This window comes from Nansenia antarctica (assembly GCF_963989245.1).
Source record: "Nansenia antarctica genome assembly, chromosome: 7".
Taxonomy (NCBI): domain Eukaryota; kingdom Metazoa; phylum Chordata; class Actinopteri; order Argentiniformes; family Microstomatidae; genus Nansenia; species Nansenia antarctica.
The window spans coordinates 60,137,379-60,154,673 of record NC_137677.1 but is presented as its reverse complement, the minus strand read 5'-3'; the positions used below and the strand labels follow the sequence as shown (position 1 = coordinate 60,154,673).

The window sequence follows — 17,295 nt, the reverse complement described above, 5'->3', positions numbered from 1 at the left end:
GGTGTCGCTTCTGTTGGTTCACTCTCCACCGGAGTTGCGTCGGTTTCAGCAACCTCTTCTCCTGTGGTCTCCTCGGGTGTCTGTTTGACTTTCTTCCTCTTGGTCAACTTCTTGAGAGGGGTGGCGGCGATAGTGATATCGGCCGGAGTCTCTTCTGCGGGTGTGACGTCTTCTTTTGTTGCATCCATTTCAACAACCTCTTCTTCTGTGGTCTCAAGTGTCTGTTTAGCCTTCTTCCTCTTGGTCGTCTTCTTCAGTGGTGTGGCCGTGGTCTCTTCTGCTGGAGGCTCCTCAACCTCTGGCTGTTTCTCGGCTTCCTCTACGGTCTTCTCCTCAGGCTCCTGCAGCTTGGCGCTCTTCTTCCTGGGCTTCTTTTTCAGTGGTGTGGCTGTTGTCACTTCTGGTTCCTCAGCCTTTGTGCTTGCTGCCTCTGCCTCTGGCTGTTTTTCAGCTTCCTCTACAGTCTTCTCCTCTGTCTGCACCTCAGGCTCCTGTAGCTTGGCACTCTTCCTCCTGGGCTTTTTCTTGGCTCCAGGGGTGGCCTCTGTAACAGGTGGAAGGTCTGTTGGCGTTGATGCCGTCGCAGGTGCCGTGTCCGGCTCCGGCTCAGAGACAACGGCCGACGCCTTGATCTCCGACCCCACTGTCACCACGGTCTGTTCCTCTCCACAGTCACTCTTCACCTCTCCCGCCTTCTTCTTCTTCTTCCTCTTCTTCTTGGTGGTGGCGTCTGCTGCGGCGTCTGCTGGTTTGGTCTCACCCGTCTTGCCTGGTTTGGAAGCGTTCTTCTTGCCTGTGAAACAAAAAGGCAAAAGGAAAATGATGAAGGCGGAGCATCCGGCCATCGACATGTCACCCGCCCTCTCTCACCTATGCTTCCTGTCAATCTCTACTGTCTCTATCCCAATAAAACAGAAACGCCCTAAAAACATACATTACATACAATATTCTTCCACAACAGAACAGAAGATTGTGGGCCGCTACCCACAGGTTTAGCTGTGTTGCTCATTCCACGAATGGATGATCCTTATAAGTACCTCATTGTAAAGGTGACTAATCAGGCTTTGCCACGATATAAAATCCAATACCAATTGGTATTATTAAAGGTAGGGGTGTAACGGATCGCCCCCCACGGTTCGGCACGCATGTGTACCGCGGATCAATTGCAAAATGTAACCAAGTAATAATATTACTTAATATCTACACTCTAAAGCGCAATGATAGGTTGATAATGCAAAAAAAAATCTAGAACAACAAGGCTGCGTTCGTAAATTCGCTCTGGAATCTGATCAGCATTCATGGAACGCCTCTTGTCCAATCAAATTACTTGGTCCCTTTATGACGTCGGACCCAGTGTGCTCTCCGGCGCTCTCAGAACAAATTTACGAACGCAGCCCAAGTGTTCATGGCGAGTCCTGCTAATGTTGGCGACAGAAGAACTCGAAATGCCTCCCTCGTCATTTCAATCCCATGTATGGGAACACTTTGGCTTCTCTGTCAATTATAACAATGACGGACAGTGTCATTGGAAGTGTGGTCGATAAAAAAGTTACGGTGTTTAAGCGTTGTGCAACGAGAAAGTCGTACGAGCATGGCCACACATTTGCCGCGACCCTGGTGTGTTGACGGGAGGCACAAAAAAGGCAGCTCGACAACTTCTGATAATGTAGCCAATTTTTTCATACCATGTTTAAAGTAAGGTTTCACTTTATTATTTAGTTAAAAGTGCCATAAAACATGTTTATTTGTCTGCTTTAAAGAGCCCAGTGATTCACTGCTGCAACCAGGTGCCTCTCTCCTACTGCATCATTTAAGTTGAATGTGTGTTTCTGTTTAATATGTAGCCTAATGTTTGAGTGTAGAATATGTTATGTATGTATATATATATATACACACACATATATATATATATATATATATATATATATATATATATACACACACACACACATATATATATATACACCAGTTTTGACATCTTGAATGTTGTTGGGTTTTACACAGTAAAAGTGGTGTTTTTACAGAATTCGAGGAAAAAGCTTTTTATTTTTATTTTTATGTTTTGTGTTGATCCGAAAAATTATCCGATCCGTGACTCAAAAACCGTGACACGATCCGATCCGTGAGTTAGGTGATCCGTTACACCCCTAATTAAAGGGTAGGAACAATCGACCAAAATAACCTTTCCGAACTTTTTGGGAGGAGTTTATATAATATATATGAGGGGAAAAAAGATAACAATGATGCAAGTGATACTTTTAACACAAAACTACAGCACACAGTGGCTGAGATTCAACAGTAATCATGGCTGCTTCAAGAGGATTTTCTGTACCTTTCTTTTTCTTCTTTGCTGCCGGGCCCCCTTCTTCCCTGTTGTAGTTTACCTCCAGACATCTCCTAAGACCTGCTATGAGAGGTTGAAGCAGAGATGCAGAGAGGAGGAGAAGATTATTCCATTGGTAAGAGTTGAAGAATAATACATAATCACCACTAATGTTGTGGTTAGTTGGCTTCACCCCAAAGTGTTGTGTCCATCATCTGCCTTTGTCTACCATCCTTCTACCCCCTGTATAGGAATATTTAGAGGTGACATCTTTTAAAGTTCCTGCCCCAGTACTTGTGAGTGATCAATCACTACCAAATAATGCCGCTTATCGTTTATGATATCCTGATGTCTCTTATTATAACCACTAATTGGTCATGCCAAAGAATCCTTGTTCTTCATCACTAGTTAATGGTAGAACAGTTTTCGTGATGGCAGTTTCAGAGCAAATATGAAGTATCTAATTATGAATACTTGGTCTTATTTTCTTTTTATGCATCCAGGTCATTTCAGCAGACGACGACCTACAAAAAATGCTTCACCAGTATGAGGAGAACAGAGAGAAGATTTTAGCAGCAAGCAATGTGTGAACCAACATTTACATAGTGTCCAAACAAGACCCAGAATGAACAACCAGAGTTTCTTCTAACTTCTAATCTCAAATTCAATTTGATCTGTCACACACATCTGTAGACACACTGGTTAGATAATCTGACGTTTTTAGCACTGTATTTGCTGTTACATGTTATATATGCAGGAACAGAAGTAGGCTATTAATGAAGTACAAACTTGAATGATATTTCTTTCAAGGTTGCTGACCAAAGGAGCAATGTATTAAGTGTTATCATTTACTTATTTTGTTGACAGAATAGCAGTCTGGAATTGTACTACAGGAACAGGACCAAGAGTCATTGTGTGAACCTATTATAATGCAGGTTTATTTATTCATTTTCCTAATTTTGGACTAGAAACAAACTATTCAATAGAATGCTATTGTTTTTGTAAATGTCTAAAAACAAAACAGTAACAATATACAATGTAATTGTACAATGCAATGTAATTGTATACGGTATCCTAACTATCCTATTAAAATCATTTTAAGTCTACCATGCCGCACGTGATGGTGTCCTGTCCCCTGCGGCATAATGTACTCTTGCTTTTCTATTGTGATCTAAAATCAGTGAGTCTTGATAACATAGTAAATGATTGTGAAGAAATTGATGTAATCTTAGATAAATGTTGAAAGAGCATCAGTCTTTTGAACGAGGAGATTGGTGCATCCCATATCCTCTGATAATGACAGATATAATCAAAAAAATGTAATTAAATCATCTGTGACTGAATATTCAGACAATATTAAAGCTAAATGTGGGTATGTCCCATGTCTTTCTACTATGCTCACAGGCAATGGGAGAAGACAATGAACCTCCAAGCATTAAAGGTGCAGCTTTCTAAAAGCTTCCTAATGGTTGTAATAGTTAAACAGTAGCTGTCAGGGAATGAGATGCCTTGGAAGTAATATTTCATGTTCATGACTTTTCATGTATTGTGTCTATTTTAAATAGCTTTCATTGACACAATAGTAATAGTGATACATTTTTGGCTATATTATTCTGGTAGCTTCAAGTCACCTGAATAAGGGGGCATAATGACATGATCATATAAGATTAGATTCAACTTTATTGTCATTGCAGAGTACAAGTACAGGACAATGAAATGCAGTTCAAAGTGCATGTCCTTATAAACAAACCAAACATAAAATACACACATAAAGGCCAGTGTCCTTCCCTACAGCAGATTTTAGAAAACACTTTGTTTGGACCAATAAAGCACTCTTCATGTACCGTTCTTCATCATGTGATCTCATTCCTTGATGGTTACCGATTTATCATGGCCATTAGCACTAGTTTAAAGATACAATCTACATAGTGGACCATTAACTTTACAATAAGTAAAGTTATTTCACCATGACATAATCATAATAATGGTTCAAATACGTCTCCGGTCCGTTCCACTTATCGTTCCCCCCCAGAACACTTCCGTTGTGAGAACACTTCCGTTGTGTTGTGAAGTGCAGCGTTTTTCTTGTTGCATGTGTTGTCGGGGGTTGTATGTGTTTTTGACTTTGTATCGTTTCTGTATTTGCAGCGCGTTTGCTGTTAATGTATTTGTTTTGGCTTTCTGCAGCACGTTTCCGTTGTTGCATTTGTATGTGTTTTGAGTTTGTGTCGTTTCTCTATGTGCAGCGCGATTCTCCTAATGGAAATGCTTTCGGTATTTGCAGCGCGTTTGCCCTTGTCGGCCACCGTATGGTTGAGATGGTTTCCTACTCTTCAGTATTACAATGAAACAAGTCACAATCCACTGAGGGCAGTCACACCATCAACATGTTCGCACTGTCGTCACATGCATCACTTGTGACAATGTAGGTTATAGATGTTTAGCAATTGCAATTACCCTTGATTGGCCTGGTTTGTCATCACATTAGCTACAAAGCTCAGCTGTCTATTTCCTTCCCCACGTTTCATCCTCTCTACGCAGCAGCCTGTAAGCCCTTGACTTGTAAACTCCCTCTATAGCCCTGTCCGGACGGCATATAAATTACCTGAGGACCTCGGTAATATATGTTTTACCTGGGGTAATTCGGTAATTTTTATCCCGTCCGGACCGACCATGTCAGTGATTTACTCCGGGGACCCCAGTAATTATTCCGTCTGGAATTACCTACTGTTTTTCAGCAAACCCTGAGGTCCTCTGATAATTATATTACCGTCCGGATTGACATGTCAGTATTTGGTACATATTGCATGATTTTGCGCGATATTAATAGGCAAGGCAAGTTTATTTGTATAGCACATTTCATACAACAGGGGCAATTCAAAGTGCTTTACATGCATTATTTAAAAATACAGCAAGAGGAGCATAAGAAAATAAAAATTACAATGAATAAAAGCAAATATAAGAAGTAAATAGATAAAACATTTAAAAAGACAATAGTTAATGGAAAAAAGACATTGATAGAAGTGTTTGTGTTTAATCATAACTGGTGCAAAACATGAAGGTTTTTAGCTTAGATTTAAATATTTTAAGGGTTTGGGCCTGCTTGATTTCTTCAGGGAGTTTGTTCCAGGAGCATGCAGCAGCGTGACTGAAAGCTGCTGCACCGTGTTTTGTTTTTACTCTTAGAATTATTAGCTGATTTGTCTCAGCTGACCTTAGGGACCTTGCGGGAATATAGGGTGGGAGGAGATCTGATATGTATTTTGGTCCAAGACCATTTTGTGATTTGTATGTAATTAGGAGGATTTTGAATTCAATTCTCTGAGAGACTGGTAGCCAGTGCAGGGATCTCAGGATTGGTGTAATGTGTTCAAATTTCTTTGTTTTTGTTAGGACCCTAGCAGCGGCGTTTTGGATGAGCTGCAATTTACGAACAGCTCCTTTAGATAGGCCTGTTAGTAGACCATTACAATAATCAAGTCTACTCGAAACAAATGCATGGATGAGTTTTTCAAGGTCTTGCTTGGACATGAAACCTCTCATTCTTGTTATGTTTTTCAGGTGATAGTAGGCTGATTTAGTTATCGAGTTTATGTGGCTGTTGAAGTTTAGATCGGAGTCTAGAATTACACCAAGATTTCTGACCTGTTTTTTAGTGTGAAGAGAGAGAATCAAGTTTTGCACTGACTTTCGATCTTTTGTCAGGTGCACCGAATACAATTATCTCTGTTTTCTCCTTGTTTAGTTGGAGGAAGTTTTGTGTCATCCAGGCGTTTATTTGCTCAATGCAATTGCAGAGATTGTCAATGGGACTATAGTCGTTCAGTGAGAAGGCTATGTAGATTTGAGTGTCATCCGCATAGTTGTGGTAGGCAATTTTGTTCTTTTTTATGATGTGTCCCAATGGAAGCATGTAGAGATTGAATAGAAGGGGGCCAAGGATTGACCTTTGGGGAACCCCACATGTCATTTTAATTTGGTCAGATACAAAGTTGCCAATGGAGACATAGTAGCTTCTGTCCTGTAGGTAGGATCTAAACCAGTTTAGGGCAGTGCCCGAAAGTCCTACCCAGGTTTTTAGTCTATCTATTAGAATGTCATGGTCTACAACAGTGTCAAAGGCAGCACTAAGATCTAGTAGTATCAAAACTGAGATTTTTCCGGAGTCTGTGTTTACGCGAATGTCATTAAGGACCTTAATAAGGGCCGTTTCAGTGCTATGTAGGGGGCGAAAGCCTGATTGAAAGTCATCAAAGAGATAATTTAGGGTCAAATAATTGCTAAGTTGTTCGTGGGCAACCATTTCAATAATTTTTCCTGTACAGGGAAGGTTTGATATGGGTCTGTAGTTGTTTAGTACAAATGGGTCTAGGCCGTTCTTTTTTAGTAGAGGCTTAATAACTGCAGTTTTCAGGGCTTCAGGGAAGATTCCTGATGAAAGGGAGGTGTTAATTATTTGTATTAGTTCGCCTGCCATGCAGCTAAATATGTTTTTTAAAAAGCTTGTTGGCAGGACATCAAGGGCACAGGTAGATGGTTTAAGACGTGACATGATTTTATCTAGGGTCTTGTAATCAATGGTGTTAAATTGTGACATGGTTGTTATGTCCGCCCTATTTGGGGTTGTTAATGGGGACATGTTTTTCATGCCTGACACAGAAGACCTAATGCCTTGTCTAATGGTTTCTATTTTATTGTTAAAAAAGGATGCAAGCTCATTGCATTTACTAGTTGAGTGAAATTCCTGAGCAATGGGTGTTGGGGGATTTGTTAGTCTGTCAACAGTTCTGAAAAGGATGCGGGCATTATTGATGTTATTGTTTATGATCTTAGAGAAAAATGATTGCCTGGCACTTCTTATTTCTAAGTTATAGTTTTGAAGATTCTCTCATACTAGAATTTACCGCTTTGACCGGGCTGTGAGATCTAAGGTATTAGGTGAGCTCTGTGCAAACAATGGATGTGGCCTATGGTTATCCACTATCGGATAACCAAACCACCTAAAAGGTTAATTCTAGCGAATTTACCTAACATTAGCTTGTAAAGTGTGCAGTTTGTGGTCTGGATCTAGCACTCTATAAATCACGGTGTCTGACAACACACAGGGATGAAGTTAGGGGTGGGAATCGCAAGGTAACTCACGTATTGATAACCGTACAATATGTTGCCCCCCGTACCCGAGTTAAAGGGAAGCCTTGTTTTGAAATATAATCGTTCCAGACTTTAGATGTCGTATCTGTTTTTCCCCGCTTTGCGCCATTTCAGCCATTCATCTTCTTAATTTTGATAACATCACAACATTCTGATAGAACATCGACATGCTAGAAACACATAACTAACTACACATAATTAGATGATCACACAGCCCCAAACGCGAACACATCCCAAAACGAACGTATTTACAAACGTCTCCCTTACCAGTAGCCTACAGCAAAGGAGAATAGTAAATCCAATCAACAAATTATGAGTATTTTGTGATCGTTAAACTGCTGTTTATTATATCGAGTGGGTACTTTAAAAAGTTTCATGTTATGAAAAAAACGAGTCTACGAGTGGTTTCGGCTGCGTTCGTAAATTCGCTCTGGAAATCTGATCAGCAGTCATGGAATGCCTCTTGTCCAATCAAATGACTTGTTGTTGCTACACGTGCGTTGTGTTGTGGGTCTGATAAAACATCCGGCGGGAACAGCTTCTTTAAAAATATTACCGAGGTCCTCGGGTAATTTATATGCCATCCGGACAGGGCTTATTTCTTACCTTTGACATTTTGTGACCTAAGGCTGATGTACTTCCTCAGCTTCTTGGTGGCTTTGGTTCGGATGGGCTTCTCGTTAGAAGCCAACCTCTGGGCCAGCAGGATCTCCGGTGCTTGTTGTATCGGCGCCATGTTCCCACCATGTGATTCACGTGGAAACACTTCTGGCCGAGCAGCAGTGACGCATTTCTCTCTGCGCTCTCCCCTCACACGTGTTCTTCCTCCTGCGACGCAGAGTGATGATGTCATCCGTGAAACTCGGAGTGGACGACGTGATGCTTTTACACCACAGGGTGGCACTGTTTACCCACCTTTTCAGATTTGTTTTCCCACTATGGCTAAAAGCATAGATGCCACAGAGAGGCAGATTTCTATGTGGTCAATATTGCCAATGAGGGAATTCATAAATGACACCTCAGACCAGTATTAAAGAGACAGACAGACAGGTACTTTTAAATACCAACAATATGTTTATTAGTGAAATTCAGAGGAAAGGTGTCGTTTGTTTGCAGTGAAGATCGATGAGTCTTTCCCAGGTCAGTTTGTGTCCGGGGTGGGAGGCTTGTCTTCTGCTCCTTCTCCTTCTCCCTCTGTTGCCTTTGACATATCTGCCAATAATAGAAATACACACTTAAGATATCTCTCTCTCTCCTCCCCCCTCCCCCTCTCTCTCCCCCTCCCCTCACCTGCGGAGGAGGCTTCCTTCGCTGGGGTGGAGAGGGACAGGCTTGTGACGGCCTTGGGTTTCCACTTCAGCACTGTGGGGGTGACGATCTCATCCTCCTCGCCGTCGCCTCGCCTCTGTCATGGAGGGAAGCGTTTAGGGTTCCCCTTTATATTATACAGCATGTCTGAGCACACTGCTTCTCCTAACATGTGTTAACATTTTCTCTCCCATTGACACTATTGCTATGTTTTGAGCGCAATGCCGTGTTCTGGATTTTGCTGCTGTGGTACTGTTTTATTTTGTTGTTCTTACACAGCTAAGCTCAACAACATTTACAACTCCAGTGCACAACTCGCATGTGTACATTCATCACCAGCCAAGTCATGATGCATGCAGCTAATAAATCATGCAGCTAGTAATACTGGTTATTTTGTGTATCCACCACTAAGGGTGTCGTGCAGGAAATGTACACAGGAAATAAACTAGTTTTCTACACTTCAAAAAAGGCACATCAGCAGCATTCTGTGGTTGCCGTGGCACCTCGCCTCCTGAAGGCCCTATGGAGAAAATAGCCCTCCCCATGCCCCGGAGTAGGGAGACCTGGACTGAGACCTGGACCTGGAACTCATCTGGGCTTTCACATTTTTACCATTCTCCTCGTCTGACGCAGGCTGGAGTTTTAGTCGAGAGGGAGAGATTGTTAACGTGTCTTTGTCTCTATCTCTTCCTCAACTTTGAACAAATATTTCAAGGGAACCACTTAGGGAACCACTTTAGGCCTCAAGTGGCATGACTAGGAGGGGTGTAAGAATGTGCTTAGTACATAGAAGCTTGTAATATCACTTCTTGCAGATTCCCGGTAGAGCGACACAACTGGTACCTGTATGTGGTTTTACCTGATCCCCTTGAAGATACTCTCCATGCTGCTCGCAGCCATTGTCGAACACATACTTCCCTGGTCCAGAGGGCTGAACAAGAGCAACAATGAATAGCATTGATTTAAAGTTCACAACAATGTCTATGAAACTATGATGAGTATGCTATCTTTATGTATGATATCTTTGTGAAGTATGTTGGGAGATATACCAGGGTGAGCAAAAATGAATGAACTGCAGCGCATAGAGTGTATGGCTGGTGTTGTAAATAGTCTGAGTCTGGTGAAATAAAGAGACATGTTTTCACTTCTAGATGTGCTTTGCCTTGCAAAAAGTAGGAAACTGCAGTCGAGCGCTTTAAGCACTCTTAAGTAAGAGATGAGAGAACAATAACACGATGTGCTCCAAATATCTCAATATTGTATAACTTTTCGCAACCCTAGTATGTAGAAAGTGTAACTAATTACAAGTATAACAAGACAACATCTGAACTTAATACTGACAATCAATTGTATTTCTTTCAAATAAGCAGAACAGAGTATTTTAGTGTTTTCTAGGTAAGACACTGTCATCTCTCTTGCTATACTCTACCAGGTTAACGGCAGAGTTAGTTAGACCTGCTGACTTACATTGTTATTGAGGAAGTTGCCTTGGTATCTGTGGTTCAGGTGGATTAATTCTCCCACTGACTCCATTTTGCCGTTCATCCACGTGCCCATGTACCTGGAGCCTGTGCCCTCGTAGCTGTAGGTGCCCTGTCCGTGCCTGGCCATGCAACAAAAGGGAGAGATGGTGGGTGGGTGGGTTAGGGACAGAGAGGGACAGAGAGACTGATCTGATGTCTTTTATTCCCGTAATCTGATGTCTTTTACTCCCGTAATCTCTTTACATGGTAGTTAGTACCTTTGATGGCGTAACCACTCCCCGTCATATGTGTCTCCGTTGGGGTATGTGTAGATGCCGTGACCCTGCCGCTGGTCATCCACCCAGCTTCCTATGGGAAGGAGGGGGGAGGGGGGGGGGTAAATGTCTGCTCACACGCTCAGGGGAGCATACTGCATGTGAAGAAGTTGCTGTTTTTTCAATTTGTCACACTCATACCGCCTTTTTACATTACCTTCATATTTTGACCCTTCTGGGTAGTAGAAGATGCCCTGTCCATGCTTCAGGTTCTGGTAGTATTCTCCTATGTACCGGGCTCCGTTCTTGAATCGGTATGTCCCCTGAGATAGAAATAAGTCAATGTGGGGTCAATGATCCTGACGTCCGGCCTACCTGGCAACATACACAGACACATCATGGAAGGCAGCTAAGAGAGAGAGAGGGGGAGAGAGAGAGAGAGAGAGAGAGAGAGAGAGAGAGAGAGAGAGAGAGAGAGAGAGAGAGAGAGAGAGAGAGAGAGAGAGAGAGAGAGAGAGAGAGAGAGAGAGAGAGAGAGAGAGAGAGAGAGAGAGAGAGAGAGAGAGAGAGAGAGAGAGAGAGAGAGAGAGAGAGAGAGAGAGAGAGAGAGAGAGAGAGAGAGAGAGAGAGAGAGAGAGAGAGAGAGAGAGAGAGAGAGAGAGAGAGAGAGAGAGAGAGAGGGAGGGAGAGAGAGAGGGAGAGAGAGAGAGCTATCCTCCTAGTCAGTAGTAAACTGTAAGATATAGCCTATAAGTAGTTTATTCCGTTTATATAAATTCAACTTACCTGTCCAGATCTTTTGCCAGTTTCATACATTCCCTGATAGGTGTCTGAGTTGGGAAAAACTGCTCTCCCCACCCCATGTCTCTCTCCAGCTTCATTTCGGTCCCCTTCATATTCCTGTGTTAAGTTAAGTTAACGATTTAAGCTAAGTTAACGAGTTTATGATAAAAGAAAGTTGCCTAAACTAAAATACACATTTTACTCACCCCAAGGTAACCTTGATCGTCATCAAAATCCTCAGATCCAACATCCGACATCGTTTCCAGTATCGATTAATTAGTTTGACTTTAACTGTTGGGTAAAATAGAACTGGTAGCTAGATACAACTGTTGCTAACGACGGATAGCCACGAAGGAATCACCAAAGTGTTTACGGTTGTCATGACAATGACGGAACGTGATCAGACACGTGACCGTAGAAGATGCGCGTGCTACTTACAACCGTCAAAAACATTTACACGTTTGGTTGTGGATCATTGATAATAAATACGGGTGTGGATAAGATATGCATCTCATATTTCGGTGTGTGGACATACATTCACTCAATGTAATTTACTAGGCTTACTATACTCAATATAGGTAAATGGTGTCATTTCCTCTACAAAAGATATGGCTTATCATGGGTGATAAGGACCCCCAGTAAAACATATTGTTGAAAAACCCATGCCTTTTATCTTTTATGTATATCATTTCCTTGTGCATATGTCTAGTTACTAGACTCTTAGTAGCTGCCTGCCACATACAACATCTAGGGATAGTTGATATCCAGCCAGGACATCAGACACTCGGCGGTTTCAACATGTGAACCTCCCTACTCATAATCGAGGTCACACTCTGGACCTTATCATCACCAAAGGCAGGGGCGGCGCTAGGGGGTGGCTACTGGGGCTCAAGCCCCGGATGTTTTCTGAAAAGCCCCGAATGTTTTACTTAAAAAAAAAAAAAAAAAAAAAAAAAAAAACTCTTGTGAGTAACGTGCAGTACCGGAGTCCAACAGAGAGGCAGCAGCTGCGCGACATTAGCCTGCATACTGCGTAGCCTACCCTGCCCTGAAGAAGAAGTGATCTCAATCAGTGCCTGACTTGCAAAATTGTAAGGATGGATATCCGAAAGTTGTTTTCAACAAAACAAGCGCCAAGAACTGTTGCAGCAGCCGTATCAGCAGCTGACAACAATGACATCACCAGCAGTGATGACATAGATGATGTTTCAGGTTTGTGAATCTTATTAGAAAGGTGACTGACTCACTGACACTACTTTTCCGGTTTGCTAATGCTAGCTGGCTATCATAACATAACGTTATGTTATAATGAAAATGAAACATAGCAAGGTACTGTTACGGTACATGGTAAGAAATCAAACAAAGGATAATACTTATACAAATAAAGTGAATAACAGGCTGATAGTCTTTGATATCTGCACTCTGGTTGACTGAGTAACAAGTGAAAAAGAATGATGTAACGTTAATGTTACAGCTAGTAAACATGGAGTAACCACATTAAGTATGCCCTTATGGTAGTATGTATGTATACAGAACATGACTCAAATCTATCCTAAGATGTAACGCTAACTAACTAAGTTTGTTTAATGTCCCAGGGGGGATTTGATTTCACAGTACTATACACAGGCCAACAATACATGTAATATATCGTCATATAACACAGGACAAGACTCTAAATACAATATGTGGTGAGCACAGAGTCTGCCCTGATATACATACTGTAACATAACTAGCCTCAGCCCATCAATTATGTAATTCTATACAAATATAAATGATGGTGACTGACAGGGGGAGCTACGTGTGCTGACCTCCCTCTGTGCCCAGAACCACCACAATTAGTTTGCTTCATTAAAGGGTGTGAATGTATATGTGTTCTCCAGTGCCTTTTGTCCGCTTTAAGGTGGTGGTAAGTTGAAGGTTGAAGGCAAAATTTTCCCGCGCGCTCTGCGCGCACATTATATTCTCCCTCTGGGCTAAGCCCCGGATCTCCTACGATCCTAAATCCGCCCCTGACCAAAGGCCTAGATATTTCAAATGTTGTTGTAACTGACATTGCCCTGTCTGACCACTGTTGCATATTATTTGACGTATCTATCTTTCCTGTTATTCAAACTATGTCTAAAACAATTTCCAAACGATATATCAATGAAAAGACCAGTGCACTGTTCACACAGGCCTTTTCCCTAGCCCCCCCCCCCCCCCCCCAAACTTCTATTCCAACCTTCTACACGATTTCAACTTAAAAATCACAAAAACCATTGATGATATTGCACCCATTAGATCCAAATGCATCTCTGGTAAGCAAAAAGCTCCCTGGAGAACTGCCCCATCCGTAAAGACCCAAAAAAGAGAATGTCGTAAAGCAGAGCGCAGATGGAGAAAAACAAACCTTCAAGTCCACTATGATATCTATAAAGAGAATCTTCAGAATCTTCAGAACTATAACTATAACCATATTTAGCTGCATGGCAGGCGAACTAATACAAATAATTAACACCTCCCTTTCATCAGGAATCTTCCCTGAAGCCCTGAAAACTGCAGTTAATTAAGCCTCTACTAAAAAAGAACGGCCTAGACCCATTTGTACTAAACAACTACAGACCCATATCAAACCTTCCCTGTACAGGAAAAAATATTGAAATGGTTGCCCACGAACAACTTAGCAATTATTTAACCCTAAATAATCTCTTTGATGACTTTCAATCAGGCTTTCGCCCCCTACATAGCACTGAAACGGCCCTTATTAAGGTCCTTAATGACATTCGCGTAAACACAGACTCCGGAAAAATCTCAGTTTTGGTACTACTAGATCTTAGTGCTGCCTTTGACACTGTAGACCATGACATTCTAATAGATAGACTAAAAACCTGGGTAGGACTTTCGGGCACTGCCCTAAACTGGTTTAGATCCTACCTACAGGACAGAAGCTACTATGTCTCCATTGGCAACTTTGTATCTGACCAAATTAAAATGACATGTGGGCTTCCCCAAGGGTCAATCCTTGGCCCCCTTCTATTCAATCTCTACATGCTTCCATTGGGACACATCATAAAAAAGAACAAAATTGCCTACCACAACTATGCGGATGACACTCAAATCTACATAGCCCTCTCACCGAACGACTATAGTCCCATTGACAATCTCTGTAATTGCATTGAGCAAATAAACGCCTGGATGACACAAAACTTCCTCCAACTAAACAAGGACAAAACAGAGATAATTGTATTTGGTGCACCTGACAAAAGATCGAAAGTCAGTGCAAAACTTGATTCTCTCTCTCTTCACACTAAAAAACAGGTCAGAAATCTTGGTGTAATTCTAGACTCCGATCTAAACTTCAACAGCCACATAAACTCGATAACTAAATCAGCCTACTATCACCTGAAAAACATAACAAGAATGAGAGGTTTCATGTCCAAGCAAGACCTTGAAAAACTCATCCATGCATTTGTTTCGAGTAGACTTGATTATTGTAATGGTCTACTAACAGGCCTATCTAAAGGAGCTGTTCGTAAATTGCAGCTCATCCAAAACGCCGCTGCTAAGGTCCTAACAAAAACAAAGAAATTTGAACACATTACACCAATCCTGAGATCCCTGCACTGGCTACCAGTCTCTCAGAGAATTGAATTCAAAATCCTCCTAATTACATACAAATCACAAAATGGTCTTGGACCAAAATACATATCAGATCTCCTCCCACCCTATATTCCCGCAAAGTCCCTAAGGTCAGCTGAGACAAATCAGCTAATAATTCCAAGAGTAAAAACAAAACACGGTGCAGCAGCTTTCAGTCATGCTGCTGCATGCTCCTGGAACAAACTCCCTGAAGAAATCAAACAGGCCCAAACCCTTAAAATATAAAAATCTAAGCTAAAAACCTTCATGTTTTGCACCAGTTATGATTAAACACAAACACTTCTATCAATGTCTTTTTTCCATTAACTATTGTCTTTTAAAATGTTTTATCTATTTACTTCTTATATTTGCTTTTATTCATTGTAATTTTTATTTTCTTAAAAAAATAATTTTTATTTTCTTTCTGTATTTTTAAATAATGCATGTAAAGCACTTTGAATTGCCCCTGTTGTATGAAATGTGCTATACAAATAAACTTGCCTTGCCTTGCCTTGTTCTGGTGATAAGGACCCCACTCACCCCAGTAAAAAGGAAAAAAGGAAAAAGGCATGCCTTTTATGTATATCATTTCCTTGTGCATAATGTCTAGTTACTAAGACTCTAGTAGCTGCCTGCCACATACAACATCTAGGGATAGTTGATATCCAGCCAGGACATCAGACACTGACGTCAGCAGAGCAAAGAGAGGAGTGTGGCTGCTGGCGTGACAGATCCGTGTGAAGCGGTCGGGGGAACAAGGAAGTGGCTAATAAACCGACTGAGTTGGACGTGATCTGAGACATTTTATGCTTGAATTTTTCACTGAATTTCAGACACGGTAGGTTTGTTCAAGTATCTCTCTATGACTTTGAAGTGATGGGCGCGGTGATGTTTTTCCATAGATAGACGTTTGATGTTTGCCCTGCATCGTGTGGATGAGGGTGAGCAGAGAGAGAAAGTGAACGTTGCGATGGTCCTGCTACCAAACAAAGACATATTATACCATACATTCACATTGCAGACCAGATCATGATACGTCATGTGTGTTTCGATCGGACTGAAAAGTGGATAAATGTTGCAGATGCTTGAAAGATTATAAGCCAATCCATCATCGACTCTAGAGCGTTCCAAAGACAAAGTCGCAAATTGGAAAATGTCCAGTCTACCCCCTACTGTTTCATGGATATCATATCACATTTAAGAAGTGGGTGATATTCTTTTTTTATTTTAATTTGTAATATTAGATCAAAATCATTGAATCGTTTTCCAAGGCTTCGGGCCTGATATATTAATTACGTTTTATATTAAACTTGGATTTGATTAGAAATGAAAACATACTCAATAGAAATATCCTAGTAAAAAAAAAACGCAATGAAGTAAAGACTTTGATCTCCATTTGTAGAAAGGGGAGATTGATATTGATACATTCTTCGATGTATTGAGGCTTAGTTTTTTAGGATACTTTTGTTTGTGTTGTGTAATGCCAACGGGCTTCTGTTTTGCGGAGTTGAGTCATTCAGATTCAACATTTACAAATCTAGTGCCAGTTGAGGTGTCATCTAGTCAATAGTGACAGACTGCCACTGCCCTTGGGGGTCGGTTAGCTGTCAAACTGTCCTTCACAGTTTTGGTGGGTCGCTCCTTACGTCATGCTCCCCAAGTCCTGCACAGTACAGTATTCATATTCATACGCTAATGAAATCAATGGTCCCTTCCTCTGCCACATGTGATCCCCACAGCAATAAGCCAGGCGCTGTACGTCTCTCTCTCTCTCACTGCTGCTGCTACGTGGAAAAATGGATGGAAAGTTTTTTGAGCTACTGCTGATCTTAACCTGCCTGGAAAACAGTCCCAGGTTTTTTCTTTTGCCCTAGGCGTTTTAGAGTAGAACTTGTAAAAGACAAGACAACACAGATCATAAGAAAAGAAATGCTAAAGCCTATTGTCTTTTATCTTAGGTGAAGAAAACAAACTCTTCCTCTGGGGTTATATTCCAGCCTCTCTGCCATGAGGCTTGGTGCTGCGCTGACAGGGTCCTCCGGGTCAAAGATGAGCTGCAGGTCTTTGCGTCGGTCACTTGTCTCCTGCTCCTCCTCGTCCTCCTCCTCGTCCTCCTCCTCCTCCTCCTCCTCGCTGTGAGATCTGCCCATCAGCTGACCTGGTAGCCCTTCATCACCACCATCCGAATATGGCGCCTGTGCCCCCTGGCATCCGTTTCCTGGCCTCCTTCAACAGGGACCAATGGTGAGTCTGTCTGTCTGTCTGTCTGTCTGTCTGTAGTACATACCTCTACAACTGTCTGTCTGGGCTGGCTGTCTGGCTGGCTGTCTGTAGTACATACCTCCACAACTGTCTGTCTGTCTGTCTGTCTGTC

General features: G+C 41.8%; 2 protein-coding genes across 2 annotated transcripts in view; one reads left to right on the top strand and one right to left on the bottom strand.

The window, feature by feature from the left end:
• Window positions 1–8,578: 8,578 nt before the first annotated feature.
• Window positions 8,579–11,560, bottom strand: LOC308162158 (radial spoke head 1 homolog; the record flags this gene model as incomplete). The annotated part of the gene is made up of 7 exons (XM_080536279.1): window positions 8,579–8,879; window positions 9,642–9,713; window positions 10,250–10,385; window positions 10,524–10,614; window positions 10,738–10,843; window positions 11,307–11,420; window positions 11,510–11,560. 7 exons carry the CDS (start codon window positions 11,558–11,560, stop codon window positions 8,616–8,618), a joined length of 834 nt encoding a protein of 277 aa, XP_080392405.1. The 3' UTR covers window positions 8,579–8,615.
• A 5,549-nt stretch (window positions 11,561–17,109) lies between these two features.
• The window catches only part of slc37a1 (solute carrier family 37 member 1), a gene marked incomplete at its 5' end in the record, with an annotated part of 15,772 nt that continues 15,586 nt past the window's right edge, over window positions 17,110–17,295 (top strand). Inside the window, one exon of the mRNA XM_080537158.1 lies at window positions 17,110–17,165. Within this exon, the coding sequence (XP_080393284.1) occupies window positions 17,110–17,165 (56 nt within the window). The remainder of the gene's footprint in view (window positions 17,166–17,295) is intronic.